Here is a 26,863-nt window from a genome sequence, read left to right as displayed (position 1 = left end):
TCCCCCCACTTTTGGTCATTCTCTCAGAAGGCTGAGAGTATGATCAGCCACGATAGTGCTATTCCCCATTACCACCACTGATGTAGTTAAGCTGAAGAATCACACATTCACTGTTTCCATTAGTTGAGTCATCAGGATGTGTTTATAGGACCAGCATATATTTCATACAGTTGATAATGTAAGTATATATGAAAGTGATGTAAAAGAGCAGTTTTATAGTGTTAAAGGAAAGAACTTCATTTTATTCTTTCTTTGTATTCTGCAAGCCATCTATCCTAGTATGGTGCCAGGTGCATAGCATTTAATATGTCTTCTGAAATGAATGAATGGAAATAGTAGTGGTAAATTGCACTAAAATTATACTTATTTTGCACAGTATAATATAACAAATGTAACTTAATAACAAGACATTTTGCCCTGGGGAACAAGCCAGGATGGAGTCAGACTGTAATTTTTGAAATTTGGCGCTAAATTTCTGATGCTGTAACAAACAGCCTATGAGTACCACTCAGTCTCAGCTGAGATGGGTACCAGAAAATTCACTCACAAGACTGCCGTGTTAGAGATAAGCATTATTTTATGAAGCTGAATCTGGCTCCAGTTCTTTTGCAAGAAATTTAAATTTCCCTTTAAATAAATTGTTAATATGTTCAGTTTACTCCAACTTTTATTTTCTTTCTTCTCTACTTACTGTTTTTCTTCTTCATGTAACAGAAAGTAAAAAGCTACCTCTTTTCTTTTCCTGAAATGTTTATATACCACTACAAATGAAGCATTGAGAGGTGAGACTCAGGTCAGGAAGGAGGGAATACTGCACAATAACAGCTATTAATTTTGTGGAGAATAACAGATCTTAATTTCAGTTCTAAGTGTAGGCACATACAAAAACAGCAACCATATAATATGAGATTTCCCTTCCTTTCTTGTACACATTTGCCCACATTGGCAATAAGACTGAATTGTGGGATATAGACTTCTTATATTTAAATGAATGAAAACAGGTCGCAATGAGTTAGAGAATGAAACATGCTGTTGACTATTTTGGGGGTATGTTTTCAGACAGCATTAATGGAAGGGGAAGTGACTTGTGTTCAGGACAACCGGACACTCCTTCCGTCACACACCCCAACCACTGTCTCCTTTCCTGCTATCATCCTGCTCCCTTTCTAGCCTCTTTCCTTTGTCTTTTTTTTTTATTTATTTACATCTTAATACTCAAACCTGGAATGTAGCATTTACTCCATCATGATTTGAAAATATAGTGACAGGTTTCTGACACATTCAACACATCGAAATGTTCTTTGAGTCTTACAGAGTTTACAAAGGGAAGGATGTGTAAAATAAACTGGAGTGATCTCTTGTAGGAATGGAATTCTGCTGTTGAGAAGCTGGAGAGTGATGCACTTGGGATTCTGCTGTCTAAAGGCTACGTGGAGAAAGAGCATCTACAGCTCTCTAACCAGAAACTGCATCAGCTTCAAGGAGAATGTGATCGGCTCATGGTGGAAAGGAAAACTTGGTTAAAAAAGGCAAATGTTTTTTTTAACAGCGCTAATAAGGTCAGTGTGAGGTCACGTTGGTAATTTTAGGTCATCAGGGCAGACCAGTAAGAGACTCATTACTTCAGTAGGCTGGAGCACATCACAGAAGTCTAGATTCTGTGTAGAGTTTCAAAATTAATAGCAACCAAAATGAGCTTTTAAAATGTATTCCTATCATGGCCATTATTTGGTTCTCAAAACGAGGAGACTCTATGCTTTGACATGTAAAAAAAAAAATCCCATGAGAGTTTCATTGTAGAGCTGTCATTGATCTGTTTGAAGGGAACACTTGTGCCAACATTGCAGTGTTTCTCATGGAGTAAGGGAAATATCATAAAATATATCAAGATGCAAAGAATGCCTTGAAACCTTTACCAAAAAATATTTCCCTTTGAAAAATTCTCTTTCATTTATCAGGTAAAGATACATGAATATTGCAAGCCTTCTGCATGCAAACCACAAGGTTAGAAACAGAGCCTTGACCTGACTACCCTGCCTTGGTCTTGCCTTTTCAAGTCAGCCAAGGGGAAATCTTGCTTTGGACCATCTCCAGGTCTTGAGTTGGAGAAAGGCTCTGCTTCTCCTGGTTGACTCATTTACTTTGATTGTAACAGGTGGCTCTTAGTGAGTGGTAATGTCTACATGTCCATCTCACTTGTATATCTGAAGCTGGTGATATTATTTGAAAATTTCTTCTACTTTTCCCAATCTAATATATACCTTCAAACTGCCCTGCTGGAATTGTTTACATACCTTAAATATCACTGATGTTTTTGAAACTGGACAATGTGACATGAAATGAGTGGGTAAGCCCCAGAAGGTAGGTATATTGTGATTTAAAGTCATGATATCAACAATCTGAATACAGTGTCCTGGTATATATCAAAACAGTTCCTTAATTTTGAACTTCCTTACTGATAGGAAACTTGAAAAGGATGAATACTAGAATTCCAAAATAGAGGTGCTAAAATTACAGTAAAAAGAGTATTAAGGAAATATTTGGCAATATTATTTGTTTGGGATTTCTTTGTTTTAAGAGAAGAAACAGAGCATGTTACTGGAGCTGTTGAACTAAGTAAATGGTAGGGTGGTAGGTAAGTTCTTCTTCAACAGTCCTGTTTTCGAATAAGAGACTTTCTAACGTACATTACACCCTCATTTTACAAAATGAGTGGGTCATCTGTCAGTCAGTTAATGCCGTTTCAAGGGGGACCATTATAGAACATGTTGCTATGATAAAGCAACACTTCTAGAACAAACCCTATAGTCTCAGCCCTGCAAAATGTAGTTTCCCTTTCTCCTTAATTCTTACTCTCTTGCTCTTGTTTTCTCTGTTCTCATTATCTGGTAACTTCCCAGAGAGACTTTCTTCTTACATTATTTCTGGGCCTTGAGGGAAAAAGAATGACATTTCTTGTAATAGTAACAGTGTAAAAAAAAAAAAAAAGAATGGAATGGTTACTTTCTCAAATTCATATAGCAATTCAGGTTGAATCCTAAGAAATTATACTTCTTAACCCCCAAGACTTGACTTCTAGATTCCCTGTTTCATCATTTGAAATGCCATGGCATTTAAATTATAACTAGTTCCGTTGGGATTTATCCATCCTGTATTATCTGCACCATAGCATTCTCTATAGCCAAGTGGCACTTAGAAAGGTATATATTTTCTCTCCCTTTCAAAGCATCAAGGAAGTAATTTTTAACTCCAAATTTAAGAATCAATGTGAAAGGTGATAGAACTTTTAGCTCAGCAAAAATAGAAACCAGAGTGGGGAAAGTGGATATTTAATCAGGATTTTTAAAATGAAATATTTATCATATTATGAAGAAGCAATAAATGATGAAACGATGTAGTGGGTAAATCCATTTAAATTAAAGAAGGAAACTCTTTTTTAAGACTTGTAAATGGTATTTTTTTTAATTATATTGTGGCATCTCCACATTTTACAAAATTCTCACCATTTTGCCCAACTTTTGGCATAACACTTATGAGTAACCCTGGTTAAAACAAAGAGCTGGATTTAAACATTAATATAATTTAAAAATCCCTTAAGATTTTTTTTCTAGCCTGAAAATTCCATTTACACTAGGTAAGGGGTATTCTCAATTTATATCCTTTCTGAAGCACTGAATTTTCCTTTTAAAAATTCACTTTACTATACCTTGAGTGCACTGGATTTTTCTAATTGTGAGCATCCCTATCCCTAGATGAAGTCATGTTGTCAAGAACTATGAGGCATCTGAAATTGTACCCAAATTTCAAACTAACATGCTAATTTACCATAGTTTGGTTGCTCACAAAAGACAGATGACTTCTGTGTCAGTTTTGAAAGACTTTATTACAAAAACAATAACTGAAATGTCAACATGTCATATTATTTTCCCAAGTCCCAGTTCCGGGGGTCGGGGGAGATGCAGATGGGCCCCTCTGGGTGACTGCACATGCAACAGGTGGTGATCCAGGAGGGGAACCCTAAGCTTGGGGCATCTTCTGTTTGATGGCAAACAATAATCCAGCCTGCTGTTTGTCTCAGAAGGAGAAATTTCCTCAGCCCTGAAGGTTGCTGGCTGCAAACCCAACACTGAGAAATGGTCCAAATAAAGAGGGGTCAGTGGTAGGCATTCTTGGCACACCAATAATGATGGGCAGGAGCACTAATGACTCTCCCAAAATATATAGCACCGTGAGAGAAAGAGGAAGGCAGTGCTTTAAAAAACGATATTTGCTTTGAAAACCAATTCCATTCTTGATAAGTGAATTATTTGCTCAGCAAACAACCTCTTACTCCAAATTTGTTAAAGCTAGGTCAATATTCTCCTTCAATATTTGTGCCAAAAACCACTGTGAGAAAATGTGCTAGTGTCATGGGTAATATATGAATGACTGAATGTCACAGCTTGAGTATTTGCTCAGTAAAAAGTGAAGTGTATGATTTTAATAATACACCTTTCACTTTTTAAAAATTTTGTAAAATAAAAAGGATGTCATAATCTCATCTTCAGAATGGGCTACTTTTAATGCCTCCATATCACATATATTTCTTTTTTTAATCTGGATTTTTGTCATATGTTGCTGGTATTTTTGTTGCAAGCATCTGGAAATTCTCCCTTCTCCCCCCTTTTCCTTCATTTTAATTAATTCCCCTCTCTTTATCAATTTTAGATATGGATATTCTTATTTACTAGAAAAAAAAGTCATAATAGTTTCTTATAGTGAAGTCTCTAAGCAGTGTGGTGAATAATTACCCTTCTTCTTTAGGGATTAATTCCTTTAGTATATTTTTACTGAACAATTACTGTGTGTCAGGTACTGTTCTAAATGTTGGGGATACAGCAGAGATCAAAACATACAAAAAAATCTAGAATATATTTTCAATTTGTGAAATTCAATAAAATATAATTAGCACCTAATAATCCACATTGACAAGACTACCCCACTGCCTTTGCTCTTTGGATTCAGGAGTGAAATTGATTACCTTTTAATCCTGCTAGGGGTTGTTGATAACCCAAGGCTCAAGAGTCTGTGTCTTTTTTTTTTTATGTTATGTTAATCACCATACATTACATCATTAGTTTTTGATGTAGTGTTCCATGATTCATTGTTTGCATATAACACCCAGTGCTCCATGCAGTACGTGCCCTCTTTAATACCCATCACCAGAGTCTGTTTCTTACTCAAAGTGTCTATAGCCTTCGCCTTGAGGTATGGCAGTTTGTACCTGGAGTGAACAGTAGGCGGCGATGTTAGCACACAAGACCTCAGAAGGTTGCTAAGGAAGCTGTCATAAACCAGCCACTGGATTCAAGTGGAGATTGAGCCATGGAACTTAAGAACCTGAGATACTTGTTTTCCGTTTTAGAGTTATCTACTGTGTTGGCGAATTTACTGTTAAGTCACTTAGCAACAAATATAAGAAGGGTTGATTGTCAATATGGGATGATAGCTGATTGGAGAAGAGTTTCTCTAATTACCAGATGGATGTTGCTAAGAGTTACTAGGACATGGCATGAAATATGAACATAGCACATATTATAGTAACTCATCTGGATCCCCCTCAACTTTTCATCTTTTATGATTATAGATGATCTTATTTACTATATTTCTAGCAAGTTCACAAGAAAGGAGTTGGTTAAGGTATGCCAATCACCCAAAAAGTATTTATAATTGTTTAGAGAATGTGATCTGAATCAAGCAGAGATAAATATACATGTTATACAATATACAGTGTGAGCCTGTATTTATATGATTGAACCTGAAGCTGTAAAACATGGCTGATTGGTCATAAAGTCTCATATTCCATGCTTCCCTTTCTCAGGCACATGATTTCTTTGTGGAAAGCAAGCTGTGAAGACTGAGGCCAAATCTACATGGTGTGGTTCTTGGGTGGTCAGCCTAAACGCAAAAATGGAACAAAAGCTGGGACAGCTAGAGCAACACAGCAAAAGCAGTTTGAAATGTAATTGTCATAGGTTCTCCTGCTTCTGCCATCACTGCTGAAAGTGTCATGTCCTCTAAAAAGACACTGTTGCTTTTTCAAGATATGTACAGCAATGCAAACCAGTAATGCCTCCAGCAACATAATTGTTTCAGATGAAAGCAAAATAATTAAGGATGGAATTTGGTACATTTTTTTTCATTTATATATAAGCTATTCTCCCATTTTCAAAATAGATACATTTTAGCCCAGATGTGGGAAACAATGAAGTAAAATGGCCCAGTTGTTCAGATTGAAGAATAAAGAAACCTGTCCAAGTAGAGGACCTAAAAAATATCATCCAGAAGGAATTTAAGATGATATAAATGAATTCATGAAATTAAGCTAATTGTCATTAGACATCACTTTCCTTGATGTTTCCAGTTTTATAATTCTTAGGCAGACTGTCTCAGATTTCTCCTTTCCAGAACAACTTCCCTTTCTCTTACAAAGAACTAAAGCATCTTTTTTTTTGAACTCCCTCCATTCTTCTACATTTCCATTCGGCTAATGTGTTGTATATCTATTTTCATTCATCATATATATATTCTTTAGCTAAAGCAATTAAAGTTACAGTCCTTGCCTTCAAGACCCTCTCAGTTTAGTTTGGAGGAAAGGCAAGGGGACAGGAGTGCTGGACACTTTGGGAAAAGCCCAAAGCTTTTGGAGGGACCATAGAGCCTTAGATAACACAGAGGAGAGGACCAGGGGAAAAGTGTCAAGGAAGCCTTCTCTAGAGGAGGTGCACATCGAGCTAAATATGAGAAGCTGGGGCAAGAAGGGGTTGGGAGAGGACTGAGTGGTACAGAGTAGTGCCTTGTTTGGAGAAACCTAAGGTAATTCATTTTGTCAAGAATGTAGGGTGGAAGCCCAGAATATTGAGAGACAAGTGGTAGAAGCAGTCAGGGAGTCAGGAAGGCCTTGAATAGCATCTGATTAAGAAGTTTCTGTCTTGGGGCGCCTGGGTGGCTCCGTTGGTCTAGCATCTGATTCTTGGTTTCAGTGCAGGTCATGATCTCGGAGTCTCGACCTCAGGGTTGTGAGATCAAGCCCCGCATCAGGTTCCACACTCAGCACGGAGTCTGCTTGGGATCCTCTCTCTCCTCTCCCTCTGCCCCTCCCCCTGCTTGTGCTCTCTCTCTCTCTCAAATAAATAAATAAAATTTTAAAAAAAGAAGCTTCTATCTTATGCCGAACATATCCTTAAATATGAAGAGATATTAAGGACTTAAATCATGATGAGGCAAACCTCCTGATATGGAAGCAAATGATATCTTAATTCCTCCTATATTTGCTCTAAGAGAATAGTTTAGAAACCTTTGGTTTTAGAACCCAGGTATGGGCTCTTTAAACCACAGCAAATATGTGAGAAATATGGCTAAACTATGGCCATAAAATTATTTATGTATAATAGAAAACTTATCAAAGACAAGAAATACCTTAAACATCTTACATTTCTCACGAGAGCCCACAGCTCAGCACATACTTAATTAGTCTTATAATACAGACACTCAGGTTTATTGTTACTCACTCATGAGTGTCCTTCTCTGTAAAGCTATTTAGGTGACTTCTAAGAGAGTCTTGAGTGTATTTATTGGTTTCCTTTCCACATACAGTTTTAACTGTTGCATCTCTCCATTGGTATTAAATACTTTCTTCCTTGTATTGTAGGCATTTCTGGGTAGACTTCCTTTCCTTTGCTGAATTAAAATCCCTTGAGGGTAAGAAACATGTTTATTTTACTTTGCATTCACCAGAACACCTAGAACAGTGCCTTTCAGGTAGTAGATGCTCAATAATTGTTTGAATGATTGAAAGCAGTGAAATATTAGAAACTGTGGGGTTGCAAGGCCAAATACATTACATTGATAGATACATAGAGATTACATTGATCCAAGGTCATTGGAATGAGATTATTTTGAAAGAGGAGAGCTTCATTACTTTAATACACGAGGAACACAAATTTCAAGCTCAATCTCTGTGTCATAGCTGAGAAGGGGAGTAATTCTGTATGAAGAGATTTGTCATCACCCATACCACCTCCTCCAAGAAGTCCCCAGGCAGCACTAATTGCTTATTTTTCATTATTCCCGTAGTATTTCTCTGTGCTCCCTAGAGAGAAATTGTGTCTTCATGATCTTTGCATGCCACCTAGTGTTCAACAAATTTTGTTAAATGAACGAATAAATGACTGGCCATGTGACAAGTCAATTTATGGTTTGAGCCTGAGTTTTCTCTTTTCTAAAATAGGTCTAACAATCCTTATCTACCTCAGAGAATACCATTCAGTAATAAAAGTTCCTGCAACTCATGATAAATGTGCAAAATCTTTTCAGGATAGAGTTGGAGTATAAATAAATAAATGGAATTGTAGAGTATTAAGTGAAAATTTTAAAATGTTTGCTAGGATGACACTTTTCTAAAATAATATGGTAGATTTTGGAGCCAGGCTGCTGAAGTATGACTCTGTTCTAAGACATTTATTAGCTCTATGACCTTAGGCAGTTACTTAACTGTGCATCCAGCTTTTTTATCTGAAAAATAGAAATAATAATTATATGCACCTCAGAGTCATTGAGCTATCTAAATGAGTTAATACTTGACTAGTGCATAGAAGGGCTAAGCACTTACTATGTTCCAGCCATTATTTTGTCATTATATATGCATTTAATATTGCACTAGCCACGCTAACGTGACTTAAATGCTTTTGTTCATTTTCCTATCCCCAGCATGTACCAGAGTACATGCTCCATAGAGTTCAATAAATGTTTGTTGAACAAATGAAAGAAAATAAATGCTTCGCACATTGTAAATGGACATTTTCCCTTGGGAAATGTTAATATTCTCAAGATCATCCCGAAACTAGGTCAATTTAGATAAAAGAAACCAGAAAGTATAAACAATGACTCGCTTGATAAGGTTCTACTAATGGGTCTAGTTTATCTGTTTCATAGATGGGCTTATCTCAGAAAAAGTAAGAGTTTGTCAATACATCCACTTCCTCCATTCCTGGTTGACAAAATGCATCAGATCCGTGCCATTTTCAATCCAAAACTCCTTTTCCAATGTTTTTTCAGCTTTTCCCATTGTGAGGCCAAAACAAGTTTTAGGTAGGCATGATTTTATACATCTCTCATTAACACCACAAAGCTACCTTCTAACACTGGAGGGAGTTCTGGGGTCCAGTAGCGACAATCCTGGAGAAGCAAGGAGTGAGCAGGAGCACCAGAAGGGAACAGCAAATACTGGGAGCTGAAAAGCACATCACCCTTTGGCTCCTGCCTTTCTGGCATTTGAAAGCTTGGGCAGATTTGGGCAAGACCTGAATCAAGTATCAGCTTGCCAAACTGGGAGCCACAAGAAGTTATCTCAGGTGGTGTTTTGGCCTTGATGAAAACTGAACCCAGAGGAAATCTCTGCAGACAGTGGGATTTGGTGCTCTAATGAGAAGCTGAGTTTTGTGTCCTTGGTAATGATAAAGCTTCCAACCAAACTCATTCTCCAGCCATGGAACTCATGAAAGGAAAATTTCAAAGTTCCGCAGTGCTTGAGTTTTTTGTTTTTAACATTGATTCTCTTCAAATAAGTTAGTCTGGAAGCAAACAATACTATTTATTAAGCATCTTTGTGATACAGAGTGATACAAGAATCCTGGCTGACTCATGGTTCTTGCTTAACTTATTAATCTCATAGGTATTTTAAAAAGAGTAAAATGTGCCATGTCTTGATACCATCTCTATTTGATTTGGCCCAGCCTGCTTTGGATCTTGTACTTAAGGATGGAAAGAAAAATCTTTATTAGCATCTTTAAAAAAAACCCTAAGCAACTCCTTAGTCTTTCCAAACCAAAGCAGAAAGAGCTGATTTGTCTCTTCATCTGCGTAAGAACTGGGTGGTACAATATAAAATTGTCAAGAAGCGCTAGAACCGAGAGGGAGAAAATATTATCCTTGGGCTTATATCCTTTTTGCCTCCAGTCCTAAAACCTGTATTTGACCAGCTTTGAAGAAAGAGGGGAACTGTGAAGAGAAAACTAAAAAGGAAATATTAATTCCAAAGGAGTTTATGTGGGGGTCATAGTGTCATTGCCAAAAACAACCTGTTCTATACCATATGTGAGACAAAGAGATTCTTTCCAGGCTGGATCCACTATATCAGGTTCCTTATAGGTCTGGTAAATAGAAAAGCATTCAGTTCTATTCTGGGGATAGATTAAGTGAGAGCAATGATACTTAGATCCTCTCTGGAACTGGTACATGGATTCCTCATCAAGTTCTACATGGGGATAAGAAAAATGAGTTTTGCCTAGGATTCTGACAATCACAGACAGTATAATCTTTTCGAATGGGGACTCCTCTTAAAATCATTAAATTTAATATTTCTGTGGGTTTAGATTATTCCCATTAGGGTTAGGTTAGGATTAAGGATAAAGAATAAGCTCTCTTACAGTACCCAGCTCATCTTATTTGCAAATATATTTGTTGAGCTAACGAAGAAACGCAACCACTCAACCTCTTTTCTTCTGCTATAATTCTATCAAGTGTGATACATAGAGCAATTCATAAGTCAGTGCTTTCCTAACACTTTGATCTTTTTGAGAAAAAACTCTAGAAGAAAATTTGGCTATTTTGATTCTAAGTTATGGGTTATACTGGTCCTTGATATATCACCTCCTTCTAGTGACTGTTTAGCCCTTCAATTTATTCCCATATTATTGAGATATAATACTTTTATGATAACATTCAGGAAGGGGGTGGAGTCACCTCACACATTCATTTAATGTACATGTGGCTTTAGAATCTAACGCCTATGAAGATGAGACCAATGCCCAAGGATATGAGAGTAGCAGCTGTTCCCTGGGACCATAGGAGGAAAGGCCCAAGCAGGATGAATGACCGGCCGCAGATGGTCCTGCTCTTCTCAGGAACTTTTCAAAGATGTGTCCCATCAAGATTTAGAGTAATTGCAAGAAAATATTTTCTGAGTACTTACTCCATGTCCATCCTTATGCCCTAACTTTCATATTTTTTTCCTTCTTTAATTCTCAAAACAACAACAAACATGCATTAAGGTTATAGTGGCTTAATACTAAAACAGTGGAGTGAAACTTGTAGAGAAGAAAAAGCCCTTTGGAATTCTCTATTCTTTCCCCCATTCACAGGAGGAATTTTGGGAATTATCTTAAGGGAAGAAAGAAGTGAATGCCCTGACATCTACGTATATACACTTTCTCTTTATTTCTTCCTTTAGTCTAGCTCAGTGGCTCCAATCCTCAATGTGAATATGTATTACTATAAGCACTAGTTCACATATACTAAATTTTAAGCATGATTTAAGGGAGTTCATGAAAATTTTGACTACACCGGATTTTTGTTTTTGGCACTAATTTTAAAACTAAACTTTAATTAACATGAGACTCTATTCAAAGGAAGCAATAAAAATTTAAAATATAAAACAAAATACCAGAAACAGTGGCTATTGCCAAGTGGCATTTCAATGTGTCTTGGAAAGATTGAGAAAGTAATTCAAATAATCTTTGCTAACATCAGCATCTTGACACATTTGGCTCTGTTGCCAACTGCAGAAAAAGAGGGGGATCAGATAAGGAAGAGTCTTCAGGTTCACAGTTTCTTTAATAAAACTATCTTCCTTTTCCAGTCCTATACAGTGTTAAGAGAAATCACTCAACCTTTCTCCCTATCTTTTCTCACCTACAAGAAGGAGAGGTAGACACTTATTTATAAAAAGTTAAGTTTTAAAATCTTACTTTTTCAGGGGCGCCTGGGTGGCTCAGTTGGTTAAGCGACTGCCTTTGGCTCAGGTCATGATCCTGGAGTCCCGGGATCAAGTCCCACATCAGGCTCCCTGCTCAGCGGGGAGTCTGCTTCTCCCTCTGACCCTCTTCCCTCTCGTGCTCTCTGTTTCTCATTCTCTCTCTCTCAAATAAATAAATAAAATCTTTAAAAAAAAAATCTTACCTTTTCCACCTAAGATGAATGGGCTTCTTGGAAATGTCCCTTCTTTCTTAAGCCTGCCCTGGTAATCTTTTGCCACATGGTTCCATGGGCCACGGTTTAAGAGCAGGGGCCTCAGGGCCAGGCAAATTTAGGACAGAGACCAAATCTGCCACTTAGTAGAAGTATCACGTTGTGCAGTTTATTTAATCTCTCTGAGACTCAGTTTCCCCCACCATACAATGGAGATTTCTCACTTCCATCTAGGGCCATTCAGGACAATGTGCCTGAAACTCAGCAGACATTCCAGAATGTTTGTTGGCTGTATGGAAAGTAATCATGAACCACAGAGTATAGAAGGAGAACATGTCAGTTCTCATTAAACTGGAGTTGATATTGTTACTTCCTATCATCTAAATAAAGGGGAATGATGTTGTTTTAAACACTTTAAGTGATCAGAAAGAACAGATTCAGGAGACATGAGGAAACTGACGGGACTACAGAATATCAACAGATAAGTGATGGGACAGTATTGGAGAGATTTCATTTGTAAATTCAAATTTTGTCCAGTTCTGATTCTGACATTACAACTCCCTCCCTTAGATGGCAGCCAGGCGCAGGTGCATGAGCACATTCACAGAGCTCTGTGGCTGTCGCCTCCACCTTTGGCTTAAACTGTGTTCTCTCAGCATCAACTCAGCCTTGCTCCTCTGGCCGCTCTTCAGGTCTCAGTGGTGACTAGACCCACGAGGCCAACCACTTTCATTTCTCATGAGTCTTCTGTGGACTCTTCCTACTGCACCTGGTGGGCCCCTACCAAGCTCACTGGCTTCCAACTCAACAGTCCAGGAAGGCTAGACTGCTGACTGTGGCACCATCAGGCTTACTGGGATAGGAGTGTTCTTCAGACTGGTATGGAGCATCCCATTGGGTGGCTTCTTCCACTAGTGCCAAAGGGCAACATGGCAAGGGTTCCCTTGCCATGCAGCTTTTCTTCAACTTACCTAATTCAGCTCCTGCTGTCCAGGCCCAGAGTCTGAAATGTGCTCTCAGGACACCTATGAAGACCATTGCACTTTGCTCTCCTTTTGTTTTCCTCATATTACCACGGCCTTCTTTTACTGCCCTCATATCAAATACTCCTCCATCTTAATGCCAGCTCAGCCTTAATGGACAAAAGGGTAGCTCCTCTCTACTCTCTGTTAACTCCATAAACTTAATCCCCCGTGGTTCGTTGCTGATCTGCTAAATAAAGGAAGAAAATCAAGGAATAAAAAAGAAAAAACTTCTCTTTAGACAATATTTTGGTTTGCAAGGCGATGTTTTTTCTGCATAATCCTATTCTGTGTGCCAGAAGCTAAATATTACCTTGGTCTTAGTCTTTGCACAGCTTCAGAACCAAATTATAATCGTTGTAGACAGAGGGATGTCTTGGATGCAGCAGGGAGAAGGTCTTATACTTGGAAAGACAAGGGGTATTTCTTGAATATTTCTCTAGAATGATTCTGGTTCAAAGTGCAATTTACTGGGCAATTTCCTTTTAAGAGCATCACAGAGACATTCAGGTTGTGAAAGTCTGCATAATATTTTTAAAATATCTCATCCATTATTTGTATATAGTACAAAAAGTACAAAAAGCAAGCTTGGCTCTCCGAATTCCACACAGTTATAACTGTGTTGTATAGACACATTCTCAATGTAAACTCTTTTGGTAAGTTTATGGTGTTAACATTTATCTATGCTGAGCTAAGCTATGATCAGTTTCCCTAAATGAAGCCTTAAAACTACACAGCTGTTTTCTCAGACTCAGATTGTTGTTTTTGGTTATGATCAAACTAATAAATTGAATAGGCTGGTTTAATCTCTAGTATTTCATGTACACATCAATGTAGATTTTAAACTAGAAAAGCAGAAAATGAAAGTATGTTTTCTTTGGCAGGCATTTGATGTACTTGGGAGAGTTGAAGCTTACCTTAAGCTCCTTAAATCAGAGGGTTTAAGTCTGCCTGTCTTGGCAGTGAGGCATGAGGAATTACACAGAGAAATTAAAGACTGCACAGCTGATGCTTTGCAAAAGGGACAAGCCTTAATCAGCCAAGTAGACTCCTGTAGGTAAGTCTGTTTCTTCCTCAGGGTAACAAGCTTTTTCACAGTTTCCACAACCTGTTAAAAAAATAAGTTGCACGATTTTTTTTTTCTGCTTCTGATGTTTTGCTGCATTGTGACATGGCTTAAAAGGATCTATTGAATGTTGGTCACCAGTGATTCTGAACACAGCATTGCTCATCCAGAAATGAGCCCATCTTCTGAGCCTGAGGACCCGAAGATGCTAAAGCTTTTTTTTTCTATGAGTTTCTGAGGTGGGGAGATATATATATGTATATATATATATATATATATATATATAGGGTTTGGTACTATCCGTGGTATATATATATATATATGTATGTATATATATATACTATGTTTTTTCCTATACATACCTGTGATAAAGTTGAATTTATAAATTAGGCATAGTAAGAGATTAACAATGGTTACTAATAATTAAATAGAACACTTGCAACAATATACTGTAATGAAAGTTATGTGAATGTGATTTCTCACTCTCTTGTTCTCAGAATATCTTAGTATAGTGTATTCACCTTTCTTGTTGTGCTGATGTGAGATGATAAATGCCTGCATGGTGAGATGAAGTGAGGTGCATGATGTAGGCACTGTGACGTAGGCATTGTGATATAGTGTTAGGCTGCTACTGACCTTCTGACGATGGATCAGAAGGAAGATCATCTTCTGGACCGTGGTTGATCATGGGTAACTGAAACCACAGAAAACAAATCTGCAGATAAGGAAGGGACCATTGAACTATGAATGTTCTCCTTGCATAAATAACTGAGACACAGAGAGGCTAAGTAACTTGCAAAAGGTCACACAGCCAGTTAGTGGCAGAGCCTGAATTTGAAGCCAAGGGCATGGGCCCTAGACCCCATGCTCTTAACGAGCGTGCTGAGGGCAGGTTGCTTTCATGAGCACATTTGGTGAGTGTATCAGGAGTAGGTTTAAATCTGGGTGGAAATGAGGAGAGAGAAGGACCTTGAAACAGAAAGAGGACACAATGGGAACATATGAGAAAGGACAGGATTGGAAGAGAAAAGGGAGATGCTGGGGCAGATGTTGGAACATATATTATATAGGAAGAAATGAAGGCAGGGCTTACATTTTAACAGAGGGAGACAAATGTGTGCAAATGAAATGAACCCAGTTGTTTCTCTTCTGTATCAACAATCTTCTTGAAACTCAAAGACATTAAATTTGAAGAAGAATTAAATAGGTCAAGTGTGGTAAAATTGCTTTATTTCTCTTTATTTACTTTACTTTTTAAAAAGAATTTATTTCTCTTTAAATCTTCATTCTGCTCTATTTTAGATGTGTTAAAAGGTGTTGATTTGGAAAATTGGGGTTTAGGGAATTTTCTTTTCAGAAGACAGTCTGAATCTGGACAGAGATACTTAGCCAGGGCTTGTGATGGTTGCCATGGGACTATGTAAAGCCAAGATCAGAAATAATCCAGGGTCTTCCAACAGGAGCCAAACAGCTGAAGCTATGAGAAGGGAAAATGATTCTCCCCTTTTGAAAACTAACAACTGTAGCTACTAAGTTTCTTTACTTTCCCTCCAAGCCATACATCAGGTAATGGTGTGTTGGCTCTGCTCCAGGAGCCCTCACACACCCATATCTGGCCCCAAAGTGTGGGCATACTCCTTTCTCCTCTCCCCTGCTTAAAGGTCCAGTCTTCCAGATGTATATGTGTCTTGCACAATGCAGAAGCTATCCTGTATGGGGCACCTGGGTGGCTCAGTTGTTAAGCGTCTGCCTTCGGCTCAGGTCTTGATCCCAGGGTCCTGGGATCAAGCCCCACATCGGGGTCCCTGCTCGGCGGGAAGCCTGCTTCTCCCTCTCCCACTCCCCCTGCTTGTGTTCCCTCTCTCGCTGTGTCTCTGTCAAATAAATAAACAAAACCTTAAAAAAAAAAAAAAAGAGGAAGCTATCCTGTAGGGTGCCTGGACTCAGGGTACATGTCAGACACTGATCTGAGTTGTGATGATTGGATTAAGTTGGTGAGGTCTCCAGCTGGAATTTGGGGAATGGTCCCATGTCGTTCCATGTCGGTTTTGCAAGTGAGTCTCAAAGCACAGATACTCCGTTTAGGCTGCTCTTTACTTGTGGTACTTTTCCCTGGCTTGGGCAGTTTCCTTTCATCCATGGGTAGATCAGGAGGCAGCCCAAGACCTTTCCCTAGATCTTTGGAAATCTGTCTCTGGTATGCTGCCCCAGAAATTCCAGGTGCCTCGGCCTCACAAAGTGTGAGCCCTGTCTCCTCAACTCAGCAAGATCTCCAGGCTCTCTTTGGGTTCCACCTCCCTGAGCTTTGGTCAGGAAATTCCCTCTCAGGCAATAAACTGATGTAATCATAAGGCATATCTCATTTGCTTCCCTTCTCTCAGGGACCACCGTCCTGGGCTACCTGTTGTTCAGTGTCTGAGAACTATTGTTTCACATCCATTGTCTATTCTTCTAGTCATTTCAGGCATGAGGGTAAATCTAGTCCCCGCTTCTGGCCAGAAACTAAAGTTCCCTATTCGGTGTTGATGCTTAGCTCCTGGAGTCAGAAAGCTGGTCACAATTTATTACCCTTAAACTGGTCAAAATTTATTACCCTTAAACTTGCTCTAATTAGTAATATTTCATCTTCAATACTCAAATATAAAAGGGAAGTGCTTATATTTTATATTGCATTCTGTTTTCAAGGCTTTAGTGACTGTTTTTAGCCACCCACTTTGTCATGGTCAACATGTTTATTTACTTAGCTAGTCTCATTCTTTTCTCCTTCTTTATTCTTTGTAGTCTTAATTTATACATATATAATATATATGTTATATATATATGCTATATATATATATTTTTTGAAAGGGTATCTACAGTTCTTTTCTTCAGGCTGCAGACTGAGTCTTAATAGAAGAAGCAATAGTGAGGGACTGATTCAAGAAACTTGAATTAAAAATGTTAGGTAACTATTTTTTAAAAAATAATAATTATTATCAATATGGTTTCTTTCAACATCCTAGATATACAAGCTTTCATAGTAGTTCCAAGGTGTTTTGTTGCCCTGAGATGTCACAGTATTTTACAAATCAATACTATTTTTCCATTTTGCAGGAGGAACTGAAGGTAAAGTGAAATTGTTACCTGGCAAAGGACATTTTTGATTCAGAAGGTAGATGTAGAATAGAAATCCATTAAAAACTGAATTAAAATGCATTAGAATCTCAGTAGCAAACTAAAGCCACACATAGCTACGGACCTCAGTCCCATGCATTACATTTGAGACTTGCTTCTTTTCCTCATCTAATGATTCATCTGTTCAACGGTGTGGGTCACCATCATAGGAAGGAAGCAGAACCTAAGAAGGAGATTTCAAGTTGCTGACACTGCTGGAGTGAAGGTAGAATTTAGAACATTGGCAATGGGAATAAACATACTGCCAATTTCAGCAGAGAAAAGTACATGTCCCTGAACATCGCATGGCATCCTAGGTTTCTGAATGTCAGCCACACTTCGAGGACACAAACGACTAAGGTCCCCATTATCAGACATTTGAAAACTGGTATGGATAAGAAACTTAAGATTTAGTATCAAAGGAGTTCTATTTCATGCATTCTTAGGACCAAAACAATGCCATGACTTTTAAACTTAACTTTTCTGAAACTCTTTCCTCATCTGTAAAATGGAGGTTTTTTTTTTAATTGAATGAAACCACTACTCTTTTAACAATTGGTTCACTTTTTTTTAACCTTCTCTACAAAGAGCTTTAAAAGCAAAATATGAAGAGTCACATGGTTGTTTCAAGTAATCACAATAGAGTCAGCAGCACCACATTATATTCATTTTCACGAACTGAGGAAGGTTATATTTGAAATAGGAGAGATAAGCATTTATTTTAAGGTAATAAAAGGCAAAATTTAGTATTAGGGCAGATAGGAATTTCAGAGACCTTTAGATCTAACTTTTTTTTCCTGTTAGTCAACAAAATAGGACTTCGGAGTTCACATTTATCTGAGATGATGCTTCCAGTAAAAATCTGAGACCTTTATTGTTACTTTTCTGTAACTATTGCCTTATTAGGAACAGATCCACATTGTTTTTCTATCCTGGAATCAAACACCTTTGAAGTTGGAGCAGCCTCACAAAATAAATAATGGTTGTTTACATGTTTCCTTGCTTTTCTATTTTCTCCCTGTAATCGGGTGATAATTCTGAATCATTGCTAAATAATTTATTATATTTTCAAAGTATAATATCTGTCATCTAATGTAACTAAACTTTAATTTTAAAGACATCTTCGTACGTTCATTTGCATTTAGTGATGATGCAAGTTACTGCATCTGATAATGGTCAAACTTAGACTTACACTGAAGTTAAAGTTCCTGGCTTCTAGTCCCCCTCACCTCTTCCAAAGCTTGACTTGGCATCGTCTTTGAGCAGAACTAAAAAACATACAAGACCATCTTGTGCAATATCCATTAGCCTTTTCCTGTTTGCTAAAATTAACTTAAGATTTACAAGTAAACTTGCTTCAGTGTTGTTGTTTTTTTTTTTAAGATTTTATTTATTTATTTGACAGAGAGACAGCGAGAGAAGGAATACAAGCAGGGGGAGCGGGAGAGGGAGAAGCAGGCTTCCCATAGAGCAGGGAGCCCAATGCGGGGCTCGATCCCAGGACCCTGGGATCATGACCTGAGCCAAAGGCAGTCGCTTAACCAACTGAGCCACCCAGGCACCCCAAACTTGCTTCAGTGTTAACTCAATCTCTCTCTTTGCAGAAGAGACCAGTTTTCATTCTACCTCGTTACGGTGAATTTAAGCTTATGAACCTCATCCTGACTGATAGTTTGTTGTGGTTTAACTTTAAGTATTGTTTCTTTTGATCTAACATTTATTACCTACTTAATGTTAATCTTCATATATTTATATTTTCTAAAGAAATAAAAACAAGGGGTTTCGCATTCTCTTTTCACAATTTTCATTTATGTTGGCTACCACTACTTCTGTTGTTTGATATGGTGAATGGAATGAACTTTAGACAGAACATGGTTCATTCATTTATTCATTTATGTATTCCAAAAATATTATTGAGCATATTTTATAAATCAGATGCTCCCATGCATCTAATGCAGTAGGGGAAGCGTCTGCCTTCATGCTGTTTATATTCTAGTAGGAAGAAACAGCCAACCAACAGCTAAATCAGGAAATGAGATGCTCTTGCACAGCAATGAGTACTATAAAGGTGAGGTGGGATAGAGAGTCACTGTGGGGAGGGGACCATGGGGATTTAGTCAGGTAAAGATTCTTCAAGGAGAAGAAGCTACCACACACATAGCTGGGAGATGAGGGGACCTAGCAGAACAACAGCAAAGATGTAACAGAAGGGAGTGCAGTGTGGCTGGAGGAGAAGGTGGCAGGAGAGAGAAGACAAGATCATAGCAGGTGCAAGTTAGACTATTCGAACACTCATTGGCAACAACTGCAAACGCTTGTGTGCTTTATATACATTAAAAAATTTAGTCCTGAAAACCACTCTGTGCCATGGGTACTACTATTATCATTGCCTCTGTTTTGCAGACGAGGAAGCTAGGGCACAGAGAGGTTCAGTAACTTTCCCTGCTACCTGTCACATGGTAGAAAGAGGCAAAGTGAGTCCTGGAATGCAGGTCTGAACCACTATGTTAGCTGGCTAGCTCTCTGTCTATTCCTTTCACTCCACTTTAATTGATAACAAGGAGGCTGGTCACATGGATTCTCTTTTTTTTTATTCTGGCATGCTTAAAATGTACTCTGTGAGTTTCACTCAAGTCTCCCCTTCCCTACAATTTTTTTCTTTCTTTCAGTTTATTTAAAAAGTTATTGAATGTATGAATAGGCATTACATATGACATACCAGCACCAGGCTTCAAGGGTAGTCAAAGATATAGAAACCTGGCCCCGAATCTCCAGAACCTTACTAATGGCTACTCAAGGAATGACACGACAAGGGAGTGTGCTCTAGGCAGGAGGAAGCCATGGGGGCAGTGGGGCTTGAGGCCACCTCTTCACAGAAGGGAGACACAATCTCTAGCTTCTGTGATCAGGATAGATCAAGTGAAGGACTTAAGAATTGCTGAAGTTGATTCATTGTTGAATTTGATAGTCTAAGATGGATGAAGGCTCTACATCTAGCCAAGATGAGCAGAATCAATGTCTGCCATTCAGTGTTTTCTAAATTCCTTTGTATTGGTCAGCTCTGTCTCATGGAGTCACTTTTCATTCTGTGGTGTTCTGAATCATTACTTAGTTGTTTGACTTGTAACAGCTGTTGCCTCCTCCTCCAGCTCATGACCTTGTTTTGAAATCAGCCTTCAAGGTCAACCATGTGGGAAGCCTTTTTTTATGTTCCTTATCTTAGTATTTACAAACTAGGTGGCTTGATTTGAAATGTTATGGTGCTGGTATGATATTAAAAAGAAAGCTTTTATCCTCGTAAAAATATTTTTAAAAGATCCTAAGTGGAAAACAAAAACAATCCCCACCCTCCAACAAAAGAAAGAAACAAAAACAGAAATTCCTTCGCCTGATACAGTTATCTATGGTTGCATTTTAGAGGAGTTCTGCCAAGCATTTAAGGACTTAATCAGCCACTTTCTAAATATTTTCAAGTGTATATTAAGTTGTTCTTTTTAGAGGTTGAGTAAATGTCATAACTGCAGTCTGGGCCTGGTAACATTGTATAGGCTTCTATAATTTTGAAACTGTTAATATGGAAAGCATGCGAAGTTCACACTTTCCCTTAAATCTAGACATAATTAGATTAGGTTCTTGTAAGATATCTAGGAGTCACTCACTACAATATGAATATATTCGTTGATGATGTGATGTGAAGTAGCAAGCATCCCAGAGTAAGAAGATCTGAAGCTGCTGAGTCTAGAGAGGAAGGCTGAATAAGGGGGCAGAAATCTATACACTGGATGCTGTAGAAAAGTTCTTTCAGATTAGAGAGGGGGAAAAAACAAAAAACAACAACAAAAAACCCCAGAAAAGAGCAAGGGAGAGAAGTGAGTGGGCCTTTTTATGAATAAAATGCTCATCACGGTGCTGTTTATAATAGCGCAAACCTGAAAACCCTCTAAATAGTCCCAGAAAATAGGGAAACATTTGAATAGGTTGAGGGCATGCACATTGTAGAATGTTCTAAGCCAATATGGAAAGTGTTTTTGAGGTTTATTTGAAGACAGAGTATCCTTGCCATATAATGTCAGGATCCAAATTGCATAGATAGCATCGTTCTAACTTGGGAGGGAGGAAAGGACTGCAAAGAGAAAAGCTTTTTGGAAGGAACTACATTAAAATGTAATTACATATTTTCCAAATTATCTTAAATGAGAATATTGGTCTGTTTAGTTCTTGCTATGTCCCTTTTTTCTGAGGATTTCTGTCATCAATCATGGAAAATTTTCAGGGATTAGCTCTTTAAATATTGATTTTCCATTGTTCTCTCTTTTCTCCTTTAACTCCTGGTAGAGAGGTTGGAGCCTCTGGGTCTGCCTCTCAGACTGAACTGCCTTCCGGACTTGTCATTCGGCCAGCCTTTGCTCTGTGCCCTCAGGGAATCCCTCCCACTGGTTTTCCCCTTGATTTTTTTTTCTAGTTTTTATAACCATATTGATTTCATTTCTGAGATTTCTAACTCATTTTTTTATAGTTACTTTTGTTCTATTTCAAACTGTTTTTGTTTCAGAGTTTCTTGTTCTTTAATTATAGGTGTTGGTTTTTTCTTTGTCTTTCTAATGATCTCAGGTGTATTTAAGTTAAGGTCATTTTCAGATTGCTCTACTTAGCTTTTGTTTCAGATGAGTACATTTCTCTCTCAATTGTTGAGTTGTCTTTTGGTAGGATTTATATTCCTCGTGTGTTTTGAAATTTTAGATTGTACTCTCATCTGCAGTGGGAGGTGCTTGTTCTTTGCTTATTTTCCCTGCTTTGTTCTCTGCTCTTGGCTCTTCCTCTTTAACGGCTTTGCAGTGACTTCCCCCTGAACTCCGTGTCTTCCGTCCAGATTGTATTGTCTGGTCAGGGTCACCCATGGAGAAGCTGTGGCTCTCAGAGACGCAGCAGGAGGTGGAGCGGTGTTCCTGACTGCCGTGATATGTCTGATTTCTTGGCCCCAGCACCAGTTGGCGATAGCATTTTCCAACCTTTTACAAGGAGGGAGAATGCCCTCTCTGTTACTGATTTCAGGTAGAATCCTAGCTATGGTACCCTTCACGCAGGACACCTTTTGCTGTCTGTGCCCTCCTGGGGGTGGAGCTTGTCACGCATCTGGACCAGAATGCAGGAGATCTGTAGCTTCAGCCCCACTTACTACTTTTTAGTAGTAGGCATTCAAAACGTGACTAACTTAAGTCAGAGAAAAAAAATGGTAAAAACATACATTCCACTTCTACAGTATGATTGGCACTTTTTTTTTTCAAAGTAGGGATGAAAACTAGACAATAGCCGTTATTTCCTCCAAAATAAAGATCATGAATGTGAAGGGACACTGTTTGGGTCCCTATCAAAAGAAGCAGCAAGCTAAAGATAAGGAAAATATTTTTTTTTTCCATTTTCAGAGTATAATTTGTTCACAGACAAAAATAAAACTATTATCAGCTGATTCCTTCAGATGAGAGAGTAAGCTGTCAAGTGCTTACCATCTGGTTCAGCTCCTAATCCAGATGGGCTGCCAATAGTAATTTATGAAAGGTTTGAAAGCAACTTGCCATCCTCCGGAAAGAATCATTAGAACACATTAACATTGAGATTGGCGCCCCTCCCCCAGCCCCAGTTTGCAACAGATGCAGAGATGGGGCAACTGCTTCCGTTCAACAAATAGAACCGTCTATTTTTGAGCCAGGAGTCAATATGTCTCTGCTCTTTAGAAAAAATAAGTCAAGCATTTTTCTTCCCCCTTTCCTCTCCTCTACTGGCTCAGTGAGTAGGGGAGAAAGTGCTCCCATGATGGAATTTCTAACAAATGTCTGAAGAAGCCCTCACAGTCTGTCATTTCTGAGTATCTGTGGTGCTTGGAAAAGTCAAAGTCAGCATCAGGAATAATCTGGTGTACTTCATGTCCATGCCACAGGCAGGCACCATCTAATCCATTCGTATAGGAAAACCCAGAGATCAATCAGTATGTACAATGCAAGTTGTAGAGCCACAGACTGTTAGACCCAGAAGTCCATTGTTAACCCCTCTCCCAGCCAGTGAGGCCGTACATGAGCAGATGGCTTCAGAGTCAGAACGAAATGACAGGGTACTTCGTCCAATCAAGTTCTGTTACCTGCCCTCTGTTCTTGCCCTATCATTCAGTTAATATACCTGGGAAGGAATAAGACTCATTCCTGAGTGACTGATGGAATTCTAGTAATTTATTTTCAGTTCATGTAAGAATTGCTGGCACAGAGTGAGGTCGTATTTTTCCTTTGATCAAACCATCTGCTTTTCAGGCTCTGAGAAAATTGCCAATATGCATGCTATACATGTTTTAAAATGTTCTGGAATGTTCAAAAGAAGAGTCTGGAATCAGTGTTTAATATTCCTAACTGAAACTGAGGGAATCAGAGTTGGTTGTCACGTGCACATTAGGTTTTTTAGTAAAAAAGAACTGTGGGAGGGAGGGAGTGGCCCTGGGGTTAGAGGTGTGACAGATATATGCCCATTGGGAATCAGGGAGAGGGAAGAGATTACTGCCTGATCAGACAGATGATCTAGCTGACACTGGGGAAAGAAAACCAGAGCTGGCTAGGGTAAGCAAGATAATTCAGAACTCCTTGTACTGAGGAAGGGGTCTAAGTCACAAGTAAGAGTAGAATGTACCCTGGACAGGCAATAACACACAGCCAAACAAGGAGATTCAGTGGTCCGCTCTGAGGCTTTAAATAGAGGAGGTCCCACTCAACCTAATGATAAATGCCAAACGTCCAAGAAGAAATTGGTCAGTCTTCTGTAAGTGAGCAAAGGGCAAAGTCATCATTGTTTAAAAACTACTGGAGACTTCACTGGTGACATTTTTATACAGTAACTCTCTGTGCATATGTTCTTAAATCTATATCTTCTTTTCCCTTAAATTTTGATTAAAGTGTATTTTATTTAATTTGAAAATATGCATTGATCCACTAACAAGTGTATGTGCTCAGGGCTACAGAGGATATATGAATGAAAAGAATGTTGTCCTTTCCCTTAAAGAATTTACAATGTGGGGCACTTGTGTGGCTCAGGGTTTTAAGCACCCGACTCTTGATTTCAGCTGGGGTCATGATCTCAGGGTCGTGAGATTGAGCCCTGCATCGGGCTGCATTATTCTCTTTCACCCTCTCCCTCTGCCCCTCCAGCCCCCCCTTAAAAAAATTTACAATGCAATAGATATATATGATAAGGCACAAATCACCACAAAATGAGACCCAACCTCCTAGGTCATTGAAAAATTGAAAAGGAGTCATCCTTCCAAAGACACAGAGAGATTGCATTTGCTTGGTTGTGATTCATCTAAATTAAAATTGTAAATTGCTAAAGAGCAATATTTTCACAAAAGGAATGCTTGATCTGGTTTTGTTTCCCCATTTCTGTTCTCTGCTGGAAGGCGCCTTTAAAAAACATGAAGTTGGACAAGTGTCCCTCTAGTGGTCACTTCGCAAACTACAGGCAGATATTGCTTTGGAGAAGCCCGCCAATTTCAAAAGAACACGCCAGTCAGGCTAATCCTGTTTCCATTAACAGTCAACTCGAGTGAAGGTGAAATCTTAGAGGACGAATACCTTCCCATCCCATCATGTGTCAAGAGTGTGGACTCGGAGATCAGATGAACAGGTTCAAATCCTGGCTCTGCCACTTAATAATGGTGACCTGGGCAAGTTACTGAGCCTTTCGTTCCTCGGTTTGCTCATCTACAAAATGGAGATAACAATTACACCCAGATGATAGGGTAGTAATGAGAATTAGAAAAGAAACTATTTAAAACATTAAAAATGCTGCCTTGCCACAGTAGCGCTCATTGTTTTTAGAAAATGTTTACTTTCACTAACTGTTCTCTCTATCTTCTTTCCACATTGCAGCTACTTCACTTTTCTTTGTTACTGGTCTTTCTCATTCCAGATTTGCATATTCTACAGAGAACTTGGAACTTATAATACATAGGACACCTGAGCTTTTAAGTGCTTTTTTAGTATATCATGTCCCAAAGTCTAAAATCTAACCAAAATACGATTGGTATTACCAATATACTGCTTTTATTTACAAAATTTGTGGATTTAAGTATCACTAGAATTATTTCTATAAAACCCTCCTGATTTCTTGATTATACTTTTCAACGTCCCTGAGCTATTAAAATACAAAACTAATTGTTGTAAGTGTAGCATCTGTGGAACACTATGTGTCAGGAGTAAGATTCCTCACAGTGGTTTCATTTTCTCTCCCCAGTTAAGAAGCCCCCATCTTCTCTGGGGGCTCCAGTGGTACCCACAGGACACACATGAATCCCACACACATCCGACAAGATTCGCAAGCTGCCTGATGAATTCTCACCCCTTTGGCAGCTTTATTGTCATTCCTGTGAAGTTACTTTACCTCTCAGTCATATGAGATCTTGCCCTCATTTCATTACTAATTAAATTCATTTTTAAAGAGTCATAAATTAATTATTTGAGGTAAAATTACTGAAATCTGTACCTCACTCCAAGATCTTTTTTAACTTTGGGTAATTAAGTTTCAGAGTTATCATGTTAATCTTTATTAGTATTTGAAGGAAATGACTGACACAAAATTGAAGGCTTCAATTTCTTATGTAGTAGGAGAGGCTCTGTCTTAGGGGTAGGTGGACAAATTAAAAGGTGCTCGTTCCACCAGCAACCTCCCTTCATTGTCTTGCATGGCTGGTGGGCCTACATTGGACATGGGTAGGAAACTTGCTAATTTATCTTTAGACCAGAGCAAATGGGATCTGACTCTCTAAGGTCATGTGTTGTTCTAAAGGCATGTGCGTTTTATGAGCTTTCATGTCACTTTTCTCTTTCTCATGAGAGGTGAAAAATGACAATGTGAGACTCAGTCTCTATTTTTATGAACAAGTACATTAGATTCCTAATTGTTGGTGATAACTTGGTTTTCACTTAATGAATATAGCCTTGAGCATTTGTCATCATCGAGAACAAGGAACTTAGTGTTACATAAATATTTTACCCTATTGGATTAGTAAATGTTTTGTTAATTGGCTGATCCACATTTCTATTCAAAGAGCATCTTTAGATAAATGAAGCTTTTGAATCACACCCCCAGGAAAACTCTTGGCAAACATACTGTTCTTTTTGCCATAGGGTTCTCAAAGTATCTTAGAGAAATATTAAAAAGTAAACCTCTAGAAAAGAAGACTGGACCAATTTGCAAAAACCCATAACTCATCTTTTCCCGCAGGACTGACTGACTGATTGAAACAAGGGAACGTAATTTAATGTTACTTAACTTCTGTTATCCTAAAGCCTAAAGCTTGATAACTTTTATCGACTCATCCCTATCATGAAAGAGCAGACCCACTTTGAATATTCCCTGTTCCTGGGGCTTCCCTATCAGGGCGGGGTGAACTAACAGCTGACTTGTTCCATTCAGCTCTCTGGTAACTGGAGTCCACGAGATGATGGGATGCATTCGGAGGCGAGTGGACCAACTGACCCAACAGTGTTCAGCGCACAAAGAATTTGCTCTTAAGAAACAGCAATTAACTGCCTTGGTGGAGGACCACCTCAAGAAGGTAGTCTCTTAAATGTGCTCTCCG

The 26,863-nt window shown here is 38.5% G+C and overlaps 1 protein-coding gene across 3 annotated transcripts in view; it reads left to right on the top strand.

Moving 5' to 3' along the window:
- The window catches only part of CCDC141 (coiled-coil domain containing 141), a 204,292-nt gene that overhangs the window by 114,506 nt on the left and 62,923 nt on the right, over window positions 1-26,863 (top strand). For all 3 annotated transcript variants that reach the window (XM_027590871.2, XM_027590872.2, XM_027590870.2), the window contains 3 exons: window positions 1,365-1,559; window positions 13,913-14,085; window positions 26,698-26,839. In XM_027590871.2, the coding sequence (XP_027446672.1) occupies window positions 1,365-1,559; window positions 13,913-14,085; window positions 26,698-26,839 (510 nt within the window). The remainder of the gene's footprint in view (window positions 1-1,364; window positions 1,560-13,912; window positions 14,086-26,697; window positions 26,840-26,863) is intronic.

Source organism: Zalophus californianus, chromosome 3 (genome assembly GCF_009762305.2).
Source record: "Zalophus californianus isolate mZalCal1 chromosome 3, mZalCal1.pri.v2, whole genome shotgun sequence".
Taxonomy (NCBI): Eukaryota; Metazoa; Chordata; class Mammalia; order Carnivora; family Otariidae; genus Zalophus; species Zalophus californianus.
Note: the sequence above shows the minus strand (reverse complement) of the source record. Positions and strands in the feature narration are given on the sequence as shown.